The sequence below is a fragment of the Camelus dromedarius genome, chromosome 4 (assembly GCF_036321535.1).
Source record: "Camelus dromedarius isolate mCamDro1 chromosome 4, mCamDro1.pat, whole genome shotgun sequence".
In the NCBI taxonomy this organism is placed as follows: domain Eukaryota; kingdom Metazoa; phylum Chordata; class Mammalia; order Artiodactyla; family Camelidae; genus Camelus; species Camelus dromedarius.
This window is the reverse complement of record NC_087439.1, coordinates 83,703,018-83,719,754: the sequence shown is the minus strand read 5'-3', so window position 1 is coordinate 83,719,754 and position 16,737 is coordinate 83,703,018. Positions and strand designations below refer to the sequence as shown.

The 16,737-nt window shown below is 41.4% G+C and overlaps 1 protein-coding gene across 2 annotated transcripts in view; it reads left to right on the top strand.

The window, feature by feature from the left end:
* EPHA4 (EPH receptor A4) overlaps positions 1 to 11,952 on the top strand; it is a 136,781-nt gene extending 124,829 nt beyond the window's left edge. The window contains exons 15-18 of one of the 2 annotated variants that reach the window (XM_010988407.3): positions 2,036 to 2,229; positions 5,735 to 5,890; positions 6,241 to 7,174; positions 11,412 to 11,952. In XM_010988407.3, coding sequence (XP_010986709.2) covers positions 2,036 to 2,229; positions 5,735 to 5,890; positions 6,241 to 6,355 — 465 coding nt within the window. In that variant the 3' untranslated portion in view covers positions 6,356 to 7,174; positions 11,412 to 11,952. Of the gene's footprint in view, positions 1 to 2,035; positions 2,230 to 5,734; positions 5,920 to 6,240; positions 7,175 to 11,411 lie in introns of those variants that run through there. The other variant, XM_010988408.3, reaches the window with a different exon arrangement.
* The last annotated feature ends 4,785 nt before the right edge of the window (positions 11,953 to 16,737 follow it).

The window sequence follows — 16,737 nt, the reverse complement described above, 5'->3', positions numbered from 1 at the left end:
TATTAAAAACAATTCTGTTGTTGTTTTAAACTTTCAGTTGTCTGGCTTTATGCATGAAAAAGCATCTGAAGCCAATTCTCTCCCACAAATAATATTGATGTATCATTCACGTGTATTTGTCTCTGCGTTGGATTCTGTGTAGAACAGGAATCAATGGGAAATGTAACTGGAGAATAATTCTCGTGGGTAGAATTCATTGGCATATGGTGAATAGAGTCAAAGTAACAGTGGAAAATATGTCAAAAAACTTACCAAGGTTTATGTTTGTTTTAATGCTCTGTGCCCCAAAAAAACATTCAGCAGGAAATGGAGAAAATATGCTTTGTTAACACACAAGCCATCTTCCAAGCTGGCAGTGGAGAGGGAGCTAATGAGAATCTCCTAGGCAGTCTGAGGGTTTGTAACAAATTGTGTGAACCTGGCATCAGCCCAGAGTTGCTTGCATTCTCATCAGTTCAGTGTAAAATGTTTTCATCTCGTCTAGAGTCAACGCCATGCACCTGGAAAGATAAAAGAAAAGTCAGAGGATCAAACTGACCTAACGTAATTGCCAGAAATAAATACCACCATGTCCAGTAACACATAGAAGGCTGCTTTGGAAGCAGAAGTAAACAATAGTAAGACAATAGGATGTTGGCAAACAATGCGTGGGAGGAAAAGGTTCAGAGGGCTTAATAAGTCACAAGATGATTGTTAAACTGAAATAGTATCCTGGTTGAAGGGACAGCAGTTATACTGGTACATAGAAACTGGTCCCAACTGAATTGAGTTTTTTCTATTGAAGACCAATCGTTGAGCAGTAATAGACCCAGCACAGCGGGAATCCGACATTGTCATTGAGGTGGCTGCAGTCTGTGGTGGTTTGGCTAGGCGCTGTCATTTTAGTAGGGGGAAAAAAAAGGACTGATTTAAAACAAATAAAACTTTTTAAAATCTCCAAACAAAAGCACCTCCAGAAACTCAGAGGATACCTGTAAATAAAGCTTATAAGTAGCCAAGAAATTAAGATGACATTACCCTTTTTAAATTGGGCATAAGTCATATTATATTATGTTACTGGGATTCACACCCTAAAGAAGGGCAGTTTAGAGAAAAGCCAATAAGAAAAATACTGTAATGCCTGTGAAGACAGATTTGAAAAATTAGAATTTGAAAAATTAGAATTACAAGCCTATTAAATGGTTTATGGCTTATTAGGCAGGAGGATCACTCTGGACAGGAGACAGTTATCACCTATCATAGCTTCTTTCCTTAGATCTGTAAGGGTCTTCTTTTAAATATAAATGCCCTAAAAGAAGTTGCTTTTATTATGATGATGATTTAAATTTTAAATCTAGTTATTAACACCTTTAGCAAGGTCAGTTGACAGCCAGATGAGACCAAGAAAGAGGTACAGAATTGGTAAATTGGTATATTTTGGTCTTCCAAAAGTAAAAATTTCTGGGCATCTAAAGAGGTTAAAGAATGTGCTATTTTAGAGAAAGGCAGTGTCTTCTGGATTGGGCAGGTGGGTTCTGGTACTGACCCATTAGCTGTCTGAACAAGAGATAACAGGCTTAAAATAATGCAGGGGGACTCCCATTTTAAAGGAACTATTAATGCTTCCCAAGGAAGGTCTCTAACTCTAAGCTAGAGTGTCTTTTCCTAAGAGAGTTTAGCGGATGCTGGGGAGGAGAATGGAGAGGGTCATTGCCCTGTGGTCTCTGGGGGCCAGGCCAGCACCGTGTTGTTGATCTGATTGGGTTCTAACCACTTTGGAACACTGATGCGTCTTCACTTGAGAGTTTCAGATGGGCATTGTCTGCTGTTCTAGAACCCCTCATAGCAACAGCTGGCTTGCCCGCCCTGTTGCCAGCAACACTTAGGTCTAGCTTTGGCTTCTGTGCAGAAATTGGAGCTGTTCCCGTGCTCAAGCTTGCTGGCAATTTAATGTACAGGGAACTTGCCAGCAGGAGGGTGAACTTCTAATAACAGCTTGCCTGGCAGCTTAACATAACCATTCTGGTTGTTTTTTTTTTTTTTTTTTTTTTGAAAGGTGATTAAAGCCATCGAGGAAGGCTATCGGCTGCCCCCTCCAATGGACTGCCCCATTGCACTCCACCAGCTGATGCTAGACTGCTGGCAGAAGGAGAGAAGTGACCGGCCTAAATTTGGGCAGATTGTCAACATGTTGGACAAACTCATCCGCAACCCCAACAGCTTGAAGAGGACGGGGACCGAGAGCTCCAGGTCAGCCATGCTTACTTAATAGTGATGTATGAAAGAATATATTAGAGATGGCAGGTGAGTGGTGACTCACTTTAATTCCTGCCTTTTAGTCAGAGGCCACTTCACAGCAATCTGCAACCTGAGTGGCTTCTGTCTCACTTAGTGGAGTATATTTATGGCAGTTCCGTTGGCCATCTTGAAGAGCCTAGTACCTGTCAGGTCTCAAATAGAAGGAAAGAAAAAAAACAAAAAAACAAATTGGGGGAAAAAGAACAGCGACAAAGGAATAGCCAAAGTGTTTATGTTATGAGACTGGACCTGAAAATTTAGGAAGAGGGATGAAATGTACTTTTGGAAGATGGTTGGATTACTAGATGCTATATTTTGCCAAGAGGAAAGGACCATTGGGTTCCAAAAACTAAGGATTAGAAGATGGTTCTTTGGGCACTGCACCTTTAAGTTGACCTAATAAAGTGTCAATTACAGCAAGAAATTCATTAGGTTTCGGTTTTTAAAGTTTCTCTTTTGTGAGACTTTCAAGAGTAGAAGGAAACAGGATCAAGATAAAAACGGATCAAGTTATGAAGCATGCAGATGACCATTTGAGAAGGGTTTTAAAAACTACAATGATTAAACCACCTGTTAATAAAGAAAGAAAGGAAGTAGTTACCTCATTGGAAAGAGCAAAAAGAAGCATTTCCGTCCAGAAAGAAGATAAAGATACTGCAAAGATAAGAACTTTTCTGCCTAGAAACTGGATTTTTCAGGTATAGGATCCAGGAGTCCTAATACCAGTCCCATCAGAAAGTGAGGTTATGAGTTAAGTTGCTTAAAAAGACAGGCATAATAAGATTTTAGGGGGGTCACGCCTGAGCGAGGCGAGGCATCTACTTATCTCCAGATCTGTGCGTCTCCAAGTCTTGTCTTTCATTGTGACCCTAAGGTAAAACTTAGAGGACATTTCCCCCATGATGTACAAGCCCTCCAGTCTTGGCCAACACTCGGGTGCTCTCTTTCATTCTTTCTCCTGGAAACTTAGCCTACAGACCATGGAGAAGAAGGAGTATATTTATCATCAGAAGATATGAAAAAAAGAATTGGGAGCAAACAGCAGAGATACCCTCTTATTCGCTTTTAGACTTTTTAGATCCCTTGCCATGGACCGTCGGACAAAGAGCTTAATGATCATACTTTTCTGAAATAATACTGGGCTGAATTCACATCTTACTTCTGCCACTCAGTAGCTATGTGACCTTAAAAACAAAATCTCCTAACATTTCTGGGCTGTTTTTGGTTCTCTTCTCCGAGAGGGTGAAAACAGATGATGCTAAGCCATTTTCCAAGTGCAGCTGGTTTCTTCCGTTCCAAGCTAAACCTCCTCCAGCTTTAAGATCTCCAGCTCCAGGTCCCATGTGTTTTGTCTGAGGGTCCTAAGTCCAGGTCTTTGGTCCTTGGTTCTTCCTGGCATAAACTCTTTAGCCGCTGATACTGCATAAGGTGTGCTTTGCACCAAAGTGCAGAACAAATTGAGTTATTGGATACACTTTTCTCACTTGCACCCTTGTCTCATGGAAGGCACTTAAACAGCTTTGATGTTTATTATTGCTTGCAGATAATGGGATGTAGTATAACATGGTATGTGATTGAGCACAAAATTAGGCGAATGTCACGGTGTTCCACAAAGAGCACAGAGACTTCCAGAACAAGCTTGGGAATGCCCCTTGGAGTTAATTGATATTGAGTAAGGATATTTTCATTCTCAGGTCATTTTGACCTTGACAGAGACCTAGAGCCTACAGGTTGCTATTTTAATGCTCTTGGCTTAAAGTTAGAATTAAATGCAAACTGTTGGTCTTTGTCTAATAGAAAACATTACTGGTAAAATTTGACACTCATGTCTACAATTCCATGTGGTCATATTTGTTATTGGCTAAAAATTGGGGAAAGCATGAAATCTTGGTTATTCTTTCCATAAAAATCTGCGCTTTTTCTCAGAAAATTGAGTTTAATTGAAATAATGGACATAAGAGTCACCAAGACAAGCTGTTATTTGGTCACAAAACTGATTGCTAAAACAAGTCTCTGTTAACATATTTATGTAAAAAAGAAGTAATGCCAATCAAAATAACGTAGGTAAAAATGAAAATGTAAAGTAGATTGGATTAATTCTGCTATGTAGAAAGTTAAGTCATTAGATTGATTAAAATGGGGATATACTTTTTTTTTTTTTTTTTTTGGTGGGGGGAGGTAATTAGATTTACTGATTTACTCTTAGAGGAGGTGCTGGGGATTGAACCCAGGATCTCATGCATGCTCAGCACACACTACCACTTGAGCTATACCCTCCCCCTAGATTGACTCAATTTTGTTTTTATAAGGAAAGGATTTTTTCGGTTGAAAATTCAGGAGTGATGATATAAGTTTGATTTAAATGTTTGTATTCAAGCAACAGAGCCTCATGGCGAAAATCAGGTCAAAATGTTAAGATCAACTATATCCTGTGATTTCTGAGGAAAGGGAGTTCAAGAAAATATAACGTAACAGGTAGCAGTGTTGCTACACAGATAGTTATAATAAGGTGGTATAGAACACCCTGTTAAGGTGCACCCTATGATTATTCAGTAGTTTGATGATGAAGATGACTACAATTCTCTTAATAAATACTTCCCATAAATAAATTATTTACTGTGCATGAATATGGTGAGGAATGCCAGTACCTGCCTGGAACTCAAGTCGTGCTTGACAACCATCTAATGTAAAACACCTGGCCTGAGAAATGCATGAACTAATAAATAAGTTAATAAGAAGTGCTTAGAATTTGTTGAAAAGATCCTTTAGGAGCCCCGGCCAGGGAAGACGAGAAGCGCATTCCGCCATCCAAACAGTGATCAAAGTGGCCGTTCTTCCTGCCGGTCTTGGCACACGTGCTGGTCAGGCCTGGGTTGATTAAAGAGAGGATTAACTCCCTGCTGTCCCAAGTTTGTCTGAATGCACCGAGCCTGCCTGCAGACCTGGCTGGAAACATGCCGGACTTGAACTCTTGCTGTTTTCCCTGCTTCCATCAAGCCTGGCGGGTCGCAGGCTCCCAGTCTTCCTTCCTCATCCTTCACTAGGGTTGCCATAGTTGCTGAACTCAAATCTGTAACATTCAGTGCTGGCAGGGACTGGACCCTTCCCGCGAAGCCTTGAATGGGTTTCAGCCACAAGGGCTCCCCCAGTCTTTACCCCAGGATAGGATGTTCAAAATCCTGCTCTGATCTTTAATGCACTAAGAGGTCCACATTAAAACCCATGTGGGAAATGACGTTAAGAACAAATAGGGTGACTGAGACATGCTTTTGCAAAAGCTTTGTGAAATTAGGGGTGAAAAAAAAAATCACATGATAACATGTGACGTTGGTTATTCCATCTCAAGCCTGCCCTTGGTACATCCTTTCCCCTCGCCTGTTTTAGACAATCTGACTTCTGAGTCAGGCCGCCTCACTGATCATTCCTGTCTGTCTCCTCTTCCTCATTCCATTCCCAGACCTAACACTGCCTTGTTGGATCCAAGCTCCCCTGAATTCTCCGCCGTGGTATCGGTGGGCGACTGGCTGCAGGCCATTAAAATGGACCGGTATAAGGATAACTTCACTGCTGCTGGCTATACCACTCTCGAGGCAGTTGTGCACATGAACCAGGAGTAAGTACTCAGCGATGTAACACGAAAGGGTAAATCTAGATTTAATAGTATTTCCCTTTTTTTTTTTTTTTTTTTTGCTTTGAGCTGCATAATCATCCTACTCATTAAAAAAAAAAAAAAGAAAACTGGAATGCCTTTCATTTTGATTGACTGAGTGTAATTTTTCCCAGCCTCTATAAAGCACCTACATTGTTGCATTCAGTTGCTTAATTAAACATTTTTAACACACCTGCCTTGTTGTGCTGTGTTAATTGTGGCTGATTCAAATGTGTGTCTGCATGAAGCCCGGAAAAGAGATCCTCAGCCCTCATGATGTTTTCCTCTCCCTCCTTTTCTCCCTCTGCTTACAGTGACCTGGCCAGAATTGGCATCACGGCTGTCACACACCAGAATAAGATTTTGAGCAGCGTCCAGGCGATGAGAACCCAAATGCAGCAGATACACGGCAGAATGGTTCCTGTCTGAGCCAGTATTGAATAAACTCGAAACTCTTGAAATTAGTTTACCTCATCCATGCACTTTAATTGAAGAACTGCACTTTTTTTACTTCGTCTTCGCCCTCTGAAATTAAAGGAAAAAAAAATTTATCTGCAGCGTTGCTTGGTGTACAGGTTGCTGAAACTGCCCGGGGCTTACAGAAACGACAACCGTCGTTTGAATTAGACCTGGAACAAATTGTTTCTTGGACGTACTTCCGGCCATCACCAGTTTGTAAGATACATGTACCTATAGACATAGAACATCACCTCCAAGTTTGGATGCCGTATTTGCTGCCAGACACTGAGCTTCCCTGAGACATTTTTGATCCTCTCTCCACTTGGAATTACAACCATAGTGTTTTGTTCGTGGCATAAACTACAGTCATCCTTCTTTCACTGGAATACAGATCGTGCCCAGGAACATTTTTGAAGGACTCAGTTGTAGCTTTTAAGGCTTGTTTCGTACTGTGGATAAAACCTAGGTGAATGCCACGTAACCCATCAGTGTTGCCCCTCGGTGCTCGGGCCAGCTGGTGGGTGGCAATGACATGCGGGGCTGGAGAGAAAAGGAAAGTGGATTTAAAAGTAATAATAATTAATACTAATAATAAATACCCAAGCACCATACCCCCTACCTGGACAAACGAGGTCTGTTTCTTTAAGGGCCCGAGGCTGTGCCGTCTAAGTCTTATTTGGGAACTCTACAAACTCATCATAACTACCTTATGGATAGTGGACTGTGACAATCTTCTGTAGAGAGCTTTCATACTTCCCTCCTTGGAAGAAGCAAACCCAAACCTACAAGGTAAGGCGAAAGAACCAGCCACGAATCTGTCTCCAATGAAATTTTTTTTTAAACTTTATCTTATTTGAAACACTGAGCAGTAAACATCTTTCATGCCTATCAGGGAGTTCGGGGATCATTCAGGATGTCAGTCCTCTTGGCGTTGGGAGGGGAGACCCACACCACTATGGCTTCTCTGCTCTTCTTCCAGGAAATCATGAAACAGGAACTGCATGAGGTCAGGGTGGGGAGGATGGCATCTCGGACCTCCAGTGGCTGTGCTTTCTTTCACGCAAAGTTCCTCTTGCTCTTTGGTGCCCTTCATTCATAGAGCATCTTCTGGGTACCAGGTAGTAACCTCTAACCGTGTTGGGTCATGCACATGCCCCAGTCTTTGGAGACTTTGCTGCAGCTCTGAAGTACTGGAGGGTCTTTTCCATTAGTCTCATTTTCTGTCCTGTTCCAGTTGCTTCTGTACCAAACTGGGTCAGCCAACAAGGATTTACCTAGATGTCAGTGGTGAGACTTGGAAGTCACCTTTGATGAACTTATTATGAGAAAGTGAACTACTGAAAAACAGGTTGTGTGGGGAAAGGTATAGCTCAGTGGTAGAGTGCATGCTTAGCATTCATGAGGGCGTGGGTTCAATCCCCAGTACCTCCATCAGAAATGAATGAATGAATAAATAGATAAAATACTGAATTACCTTCCCCTGCTCAAAAAAATTAAAATAAAATAAAAAACAGGTTTTTCATCCATCAAGCCCAGTAGCCTTAGATACTTCTATTTTAATCCCAGAACTGTCTTCTTTAAAACATGTGAATTGAATGACTTTGTTCATTCCTAGAACTAGCAAATAGCCTAACTTTCTTGACTGGACAAATTGTAACTTTTTTAACACTTCCATTTTTATCACTTTTAAACAAGACCTTGGCTGATTTTAATGACCTTCCCCCACCCCCGCTTGGTTTTATCCTGAAAGCTATTTCTTACGGAGCAAAGAATGTTAAATTTGATGCTGTCAAATCATGACAGTTTAGTAAAAACCTTTTTGCAACATTAGTTGTAAAAGCTTCTCTGTTCAGAAGGAATGTGGAATTTGTTTTTTTTTTTAAACTACTCCAACAATTTTTGTTTTATCACCACTTTTGCTAAAGTCTAGGAGTTCTGGATAGTCAGGTTAAAAGTTGACCAACGTAGGAGGTTTTTGTTTGCTTTTTAAACAAACTTGTGTAAATTTTTTCTTTCTCTAAAGCTATGGGGGATTTTGTTTTCAATCCCCACAGTCCAATTCAAACAAGGTTGCATTACAGTGTTATCTTGTGGGTAAAAGTAATATTACCCTGCATATATCAAATAATTAAAAGTTTTGCTTTCTCAGAATCATCAACTTAGGACTTGAGGCATTTCTCTAATTGAACATAGTCAAAGAGGAACATTTCTAAAAAAAGAGTGTGTCAATTCGAAGATACCCTAACAGGTTAATGCTGTGTACTATGCTGACAAGGATTTGGTACATCTCAGCAGGAACCTTTATAAAATAATCAGGTGGGGACTGAAAGAAAGGGGAAATACGAAACTCATTCAAAGGTTGCCTTCTGAATCTTAATTTTAACCCATTGGATGACTTAGAGTGTAGACCAGTAGAAGGACCCCAAAAAGGCTTTCTAAGCTTCTAAAATAACATCCAGTAGCAGTAAAAGCGGAACCCCGCTGCTTTCAGGAAGTTACGTACATAGAAGAGAAAGGTGCAGACCATGGGAGTGTTGCATTGTTTCCCTGGGCGTCCAGGCAGCTGCGGATTCTAAAGCCAAAGCCAACTGGGATGTCGACACTAGGAGGTTCACTCTGCGTTCCTTTATAACTCAGTTCCTCCACCTGTAAATTAGAGATAATGACTTTTTAATCATAACACCTTTCCTAACCCATGGCTTGTTGTTCAGTGTAAATGAAATACTCCGATGTAGAACATACTGAACTTCACAGAAGAAAGGTGGACTCTTCCTCCAAGCTTTCCCAAGTGTTATTTATCCATCTTCCATTTGTGAACCTGAATGTTTTATGGCTGCAGGCGAGAGTGGGGTGAAATGAAGTTCTGTGGTGGGGAAGCAGACAGAGGAGGTTTGTCCACTTTCAGTGGATATATGAGGGTTTGGGGGGTAAATGTGTTTCTGTTCAAAAGGCGGTAGACCTATCAAATCACCCCGTCTCATCTAGCCTTGAAGTTCATGAAAGTGTTGTTTCATAATCGGAAAGAGTAAAATGTACAAGACCCGCGTTGCAATGAAAAGACCTGGACGGTGAAGACACTTTGATGTCTTCATGACAGACTCCAGGGAACAATGCTTTGTTTATTTAGTCACCATCACCAGGAAAGTCACCTCTTTCACTCCTGATCCCACAGAGACCACGTGCTTTGTCTGGTTTCTGTTCAAGCAGTCCCTGCGATAAAGGGGTTGCTTGAATTAAAAGAAGAAAAGGTTTATTCTTCTCTCTCTTCTGGCATCAACTCGCTCTAAGCCTCCACATTCCCACCCTTCTCACTTCCAGTACCCCGTCCTTTCCACGTACACGCTGAGTCTCTAAATAGCCCACTTGATAAAACAAATATATTTATATCCAGGCATTTGGTGAAGAAGGAAGGGGATTGGCAGATGGAAAGGGGGCCAGTGTGTTTTTGAGGCTACTCTTTCTCCTCTAAGGATGGAATTTCTAGTAGCAAAGGAAAGTCACCTTCAAAAAGCGTGCATGTCCATGTGGAGTTTAGTTGTACTCCATCAGAGTCTTTAAGGTCATATCCGTGTTGTCCTTGTCCTTCATATGAATCTGTGTCTGCCTGATGGAATCCCTGCACATTCAGGTTTCAAAATCCTATGTTTGATAAACTTATATTTCTAGAGAAGAAACAGTTGGAAAAATAGCTCCTATCCTTTTTTTTTTTTTCATAATTGTCAAAAATGAATGGTGTTGACAAGTGACTTCTTGAAGGCCTTGGTAGTTACATCTTTACCCACATTTATAATTTTAAGTTGCTTATGAGAAGAATTGCATAAGTTCTATCTGAATATTTTATTTTTTAAGAAAAATTTTATTACTCTCCAAATAGACTAAATTTTTTTCTACAAGTGTAAATGGTGGTCATTTACCTCCAAGAAACTAAATTTTATATACCTCCCTCACACAAACACACATGAATAGAAAACAAGCAAATAAATAATTGATTGGATAAAATAAGGAAACTCACCTGCAAGGATGCGTTTTAGTCTTAATCTTTGCTCTACACTTGAGGCCACCACCTGCTCGACACAGCCACTATGGTGGGAGATACAGTCCAAGAAGCAATCTTGATGAGAAGTTATCAAAAGGAAAGAAGAGGAATTGGGTCTTTTGGGTAGAGCTGATGATTTGGTGAATGAGAGGACAGAGGGAAGCCACAATGTTTCCACTGCATCGGGCCAGCCTTGTTCGACTCTAGGCTGAAGGGGTGGCTCTGGCTGATTAATTCTCGATGGGCTTCGGTCCCCAAGACTTCCTCACTGGCACACCAGACCTCTCCCTGTGCCAATGGCCCCAGGTTCCCTCTCTCTACCTGTTACCTGCTGATTGTATGGGTCCTTTACTAATTAGATACTCTCATTCATTAGAAGTTACTTCTTTTTACCAAAAACATCCAATGCTTTTTATTTCGTAGTCGGCACTTTTTCTATTGTATTGTTGAGTATTGATGGATTGTGATGTTTCCGGATTTGTTCGCCAAATATACAATTTCCCTTGTTGAAAAGACTGGATGCTAGTATCCGGGGCTTTGAGAGTAGTGAAGTCTGCATCCTTTCATCAGCTCTATGCGCTTCTTGCACAAATGAACCATAACCAGTCTGAATTTTCATTTTAGAGTTGGCTGATGTAGGGCATAAGGCACGGCTGTGTGGGGTCTAATCCCAGCTCTGGTACTTGAGAATGTCCGACCACGAGCAGGTGTTTAGCCTCTCTGTGCTTCAAGGTCACCATCCACACGATAGGGCTATGAATAGTCCCTTATCATTGAAATAATTAAGAGTTGTTATAATGAAGCTGTTAATAAACACTATCTTCTGTTATTTATGGTTATCACTTTTCAGCAGAGGAAAGTAAGAATTTATGATCTTCCGCCGTGAACTCCTCGCTAAGCCATGCCGCCTTCTAGGTGCTTCTATCGGTTGACAACTGGCTGGCCAGATGGGTGGCTGTTTTGTCTCAAGTCTTGTTCCTTTCTCTGCAGGGAGTAGATTCTGCTGTCTTGGCCTCACAGCCCTTCCCGTTGATTCCAAAGCCCACAGAAGAAAACAGAACGCGCCCTCCTCGCTTCCTCCTCCACGTGTTTCTTCTGCTTCTACTCTGCCAGGTCTGGAGCAAAGACACCGATGAAACAACACCCATCCCTGCGAAGAATGAACGTCTGACTTGCAAATGCCCTTGCCCAGTGGAAGAAACAGCAAACATCCAAGCTTCAGCGTCTGTTCTCCTGTTGCACTGAGGAATGTCCTGTCTCGCAGCACCAGCTCTGCAGAGCCCTTCTTCCCAAACTCCTTTGATTTTATTTATATGTATTTCCACATCTCCTTCCTGTACGTCATGGCTGCATTGGTGTGGCAGCAAGTGACTGAAGGCTACAGGTCTTACTACGGACACCAGGTCGGGTGCCACTCGGCAAAACAAAGCCAGTTCCCATGAACTGCCTATGATATGCATTGCTGAAGTAACGTTTTTACCCAGGGTGTGCCATCGCAGTGATATAAATATATTTTTTTCCTGACTAACTATGAGCTGACTATCTCTTTTGATGTGTGTACATAGGCGTGAGTGTGCGTGTACGCGCGTGTACGTGTGGGTGAGTGTGTAACCTCATGCTTAGAACTGCCTGTGAATGTTGTGGAATGCGACACCTGGAAAGTTCTGGTTTGCCGCCAGTTCTGAGATGAAGAGCTACGTGAGAGAGTGGGCCTGGAGACCGTGCCCCGTCCCCTTAGAAAGACAACCCGGACATGTTCAATGTCCTGTATCTCTAAACGTATTTTGCAGCATCCACACTAACCTTAAGTCATTCTACAGCTTTGGACAGAGGCATTCCCACCTTAGCGGTGGAGATGGAGTGATCGTAAAAATCCATTCAGGTGACAACCCATCATCAAAATCACGAATTCTGATGGAACTCCTCACCTGAATCACCAGTTCCCTGGTGGAGGGAGAAAAGGGGATGGAATTTGTCTGGGAACCCCAAATGGAATACAAGTAGCCTTTGTTTTCCTGCATAAATGGACTCGTTGAATGCGAACATATATATGCAATTCATATACTTTTGGAGATGAACGCAGACGTGTGTGTCAGCTTTGAGATGATGTGTCCTGGATTAATACTTTGTCTCCCAATGTCACAGAAAAATACATGCCAGGGACTCTTGAGGTTAGCATAGTTGGGATCAAACGGTCTCAAGCAATTTCAGGTCCCCAATTGACATGGAAAGTTCTAGAGTTATGAATATGCAGCTAACTTCTATGGCCCTCAAAAGTGCATCAGCCTTCTGGAGCCTGAGGTCCGGTTAAGAGTCAGTTTTGATATGATATGTATACCAAACTCCAGCCAACATACTGCCATTTTTCATAATCTGAGTGGCTGCCTTGCTTACGCTAAGCTGTGGTTACAGAAACTGTGGCCGTTTCTATAAGCTATAACATCAAATCAGGGAAAAAAAATGGGGGAAAAAAAAAAAGATTCCAAACCCTATGTTGTTGAATAAGTAGAGAAAATCATCAATAAATATTTATTACATTCTGACAGGGTTGTGTGGCATTGTATTCTCATAAGTATGCCAGAGTGACAAAGTTAATTCACCCCTTTTGGGGGACTTTAATATATTTTTAAAGGGATGTGCCTATGCATTGATGCCTGAAAAATATGTATAAAGAAATGAGCTTGAATCTCTGAGCAGGTTATCTTTACCCAGAGCTCAGGGCAGGAGACCACCTTCAGGGGCTGGATCTCGCTCGCCCCAGGAATGAAAGCTGCCCTAGTGGGCTCAGATGTGAAATCGTGCTCAGATGGGAAGTCATTAGGCAGCATTAAGCTGTTCCCCTGCACCAAATCAAGTAGCTTCACCATGTGTCCGCTGGCCCCAAATTATTTTTAACAATCTTAAGAATGAAATGTTCTGGTGTGTTTTAAAAAGTTATTTTAAAGAAAAGTTGTGCTCGCTACACTGCTGGTGTGTGTGTTTTTGAGACCTCTTGTATTCAATCTGTGAAGGGTATGTGTATTAATCCATACACGCTTATAGCCTCAATATTTGTCTGAAGACACTTAAATTCTGACCAGTAAAGGAAAGTTCTAGAAGCAATATTTTCACTTCTTTAACATTCTCCAAACATCAAGCATTGATACACACTGAAGAGTGCATTTATTTTTTGTATCACTCCAAGTATGTTGGAATATGCAAGGACTGTGGTTAAATTTAGAATGTATAAGGCATATTATAATTTAGTTCATGCTGAAAAAGAAATTAACAGAACATTGCTTGGTTCATACCTGTTCCAAAATTTGAGCGATCTCTTGAGTTAGACATAGAGATTTTCTATTTTGGTTTAATTTGTCAAGGTATTTTTCTTCCCCTCATGAACTTTAGGTACACATAACTTATGTCATTTATTTATGGTCTTTTATACCTAGTTTGTAAAATTGTAAAATAGCAAACTAAATGCAAAGAGTTTGCATTTGAAAATAATAAAGTAGTTGCCGTATACAAACCTGGAATCTAGTTGTCTCTTTTCAACAATTCTTTGCCATATGCATGGTGTTTCTAAATTAATTAATTGCTGGTTGTCACTTGGTTAAAACGCAGAATATTAAATTATAATTCAACGAAGTTGTTTAGAGGATAAAAAGGCTTGACTTCTAAACGGTCCTCACCCTTGAGAGCAACACATTAGCAATCTGACTTGGATTCCATGAGATCTTGTATCCCATTGTAACTAAGACTGAACTTTGGTTGGAATTCAGGCTCCACCTCTTACTGACCATACAATTTAGGGCAAGTAACTTAACTCTCATGTGCCAATTTCTTTGTAGAAAGGCGATTACAATATTAAGAGCTTTTATGAAAACTAAATATATTAAAACATTAGCAGTGTCTAGCATCCAGCCAGAACTCAACAAATGGTAGCTATTCTGAGGAGACTCTTGGTGATAGAAGCTGTCTTCTCCATCGTTCCCAGTTCTACGCCCTGTCTAACATCTTTGCTGCTGATCCAAGTGACCAGCTATGTGTCCTTAGCACGGGCTTTGCATCCAGGGTCCATGGATCCTTCAGGATGCACCACTGGAGCTCCGAGGGGTCCAAAATTTCCCTAAAACACAGAGCAGATGTTAATGATTATGTGTGTTTTGACATTTCACACATGTCATCAAATCTTAAACTGGGGTGGGATATGCAAATATTAAAGACCACAGTTTTAAGGACGAATGCTCTCCTCATGATATTATTTCTTTCAGTAAACTATCATTTCTTTCAATAAACTACCATGGACTAAGCCCCTGTTAACTGAAAATCAGGCTCAAGTCTTATTATAATAAATTAACGAAAGCCCTTCAGAGAGCGCATGCCTTTTAGTGTTACCAGTGACATTTTAAAATGTGGGCCTGGAAATGAAAAGAATCTGGGTTGTGTCTGGTTCTTTTGTGTTTACCTCTTACTTAAAGACCTCTCAAGAATCAGCTTTCTTGATATGTAGAGTCATTGACAATGTATTTGTGATTGGAAAGAAACTAGACAATATTTTCTCTCCCACTTGTTCAGCAAGACAGAAAGCAACCGTACTGCTCAGGGTTCTCCAGAGAAATAAAGAACTAATAGAAGATACACCTCTATCTCTCTATGGAGTGATAAAGACATAGGTGCACAGAGACTTTTTATGAGGAATTGGTTCACAAGATTATGGAGGATAAAAAGTCCCATGGTCTGCAAGCAGGAGACTCAGGACCACCAGTGGTGTAATTCAGTCCCAAGTCCAAAGACCTCTGAGAACTAGGCGAGCCAATGGTGTAAATCCCGGAGAAAAAGTGTCTCCGCTGTAAGGCAGGGAAAAAGACAGGGATCCCTCCATCCATGTCCTAGCATACTGGATGGTGCTCAGCCACACTGCGGAGGGCAGTCTACTGAGTCCACGGATTCAGATGCTCATCTCATCTTAAAACACCCTCACAGACACACCCAGAAATCTGGGTTCACCTGGGCCCCGCGCAGCTAGTCAGATTGACACATAAAAATAACCATCACATTGGTATCTCCCCTTACGTTTTCTAGAATGAGCTGGTGGCATGGTGTCAAAATTGTCAGATGTAATCTTAATAATTCTGAGACTGATTTCAGGGTACTGCCGTATGGGATTTTTACATGATTGGGGGAAATGCATGCAAGTTTCTGTAATAAATGACCCCCTAGTCTCCGTGTTTAACACACAAAAATTTTATTTCCAGCTCACAGCACAGCCTGATGAAGAGTCAGAGGATCTTCCTGGCAACTTTCCAATCAGTGACTCAGGAATCCAAGCTCTTTGCCTCCTGTGAGGCTGCCATGTTCAACACGTGGTGTCCAAGGTCACCATGTAAGAGTAAGAGGAAGTGGAAGATTGTGTTGAAGGTTTTACGGCCAGGCTTGGAAAGGGCTTGTATTCCTGCATCCTTTGTCTCATTGGCCACAGCCAGTCACGTGTGTCTGGAGGCCTGTTTGGAGGCTGGGAAAGAAGCACAGGAAGAGGGACTGCAACGGTTCAGCAGCCAGCCAGTCTCCATCTCGTACAGGAGCCCCAGGCCCCTAGGGGAGGTCAGGGAAAGCTTCCTGTAGCAGTCAAGTGCATCTGCAAGCTCTGTTTGATCTCCCATAAGCATGTCCAGTGGTCATTTCCCAGAGGTGCCGACAAACGTGAGCCATGCTCAGACTTGCTACAGCACTTGCGTTCTCGTCCTTGTCTACCCAGATGCTTCAGGGATTGCCTTTTCCTTTCTGCGTCACAGGTCTCTACACTCTGGCTGCTCACAATCTTCTGTTTCTACACAAAAGTGCCTGCCTTTTGGGGTTTAAATTGCCTTAGTGACTCAGTTTCCCATGGAGGAGAGGGAGATGGGGAACATAGAATAAACTCCAGTCCAAGCAAGGTGTTATTTTTCTTCCAAAACCACACCACCTTAAGCACCTGATGTCTATTAGACAGACAAGTTCTGATACAGCCTAAGAATTAAGAGCTAAAGTGTAACCTAAATGACCATCGTCAGATGACTGGACAAAGACGTATACAATGAAATGCTACTCAGCCATAAAAAAGAATGAAATAATGCCATTCGCTGCAACATGGATGGACCTGGAGATCATCATACAACGTGCAGTAAGCCAGAAAGAGAAAGAAAAATATGATGTCACTTATATGTGGAATATTTTTTTAAAAAAGACACAAATGAGAACCACAGACATAGAAAACAAACTTATGGTTATTGGGGGGAGAGGGAGAGTGATAAATTGGGAATTTGGGTAGATATTAACTACTATATATAATATAGAT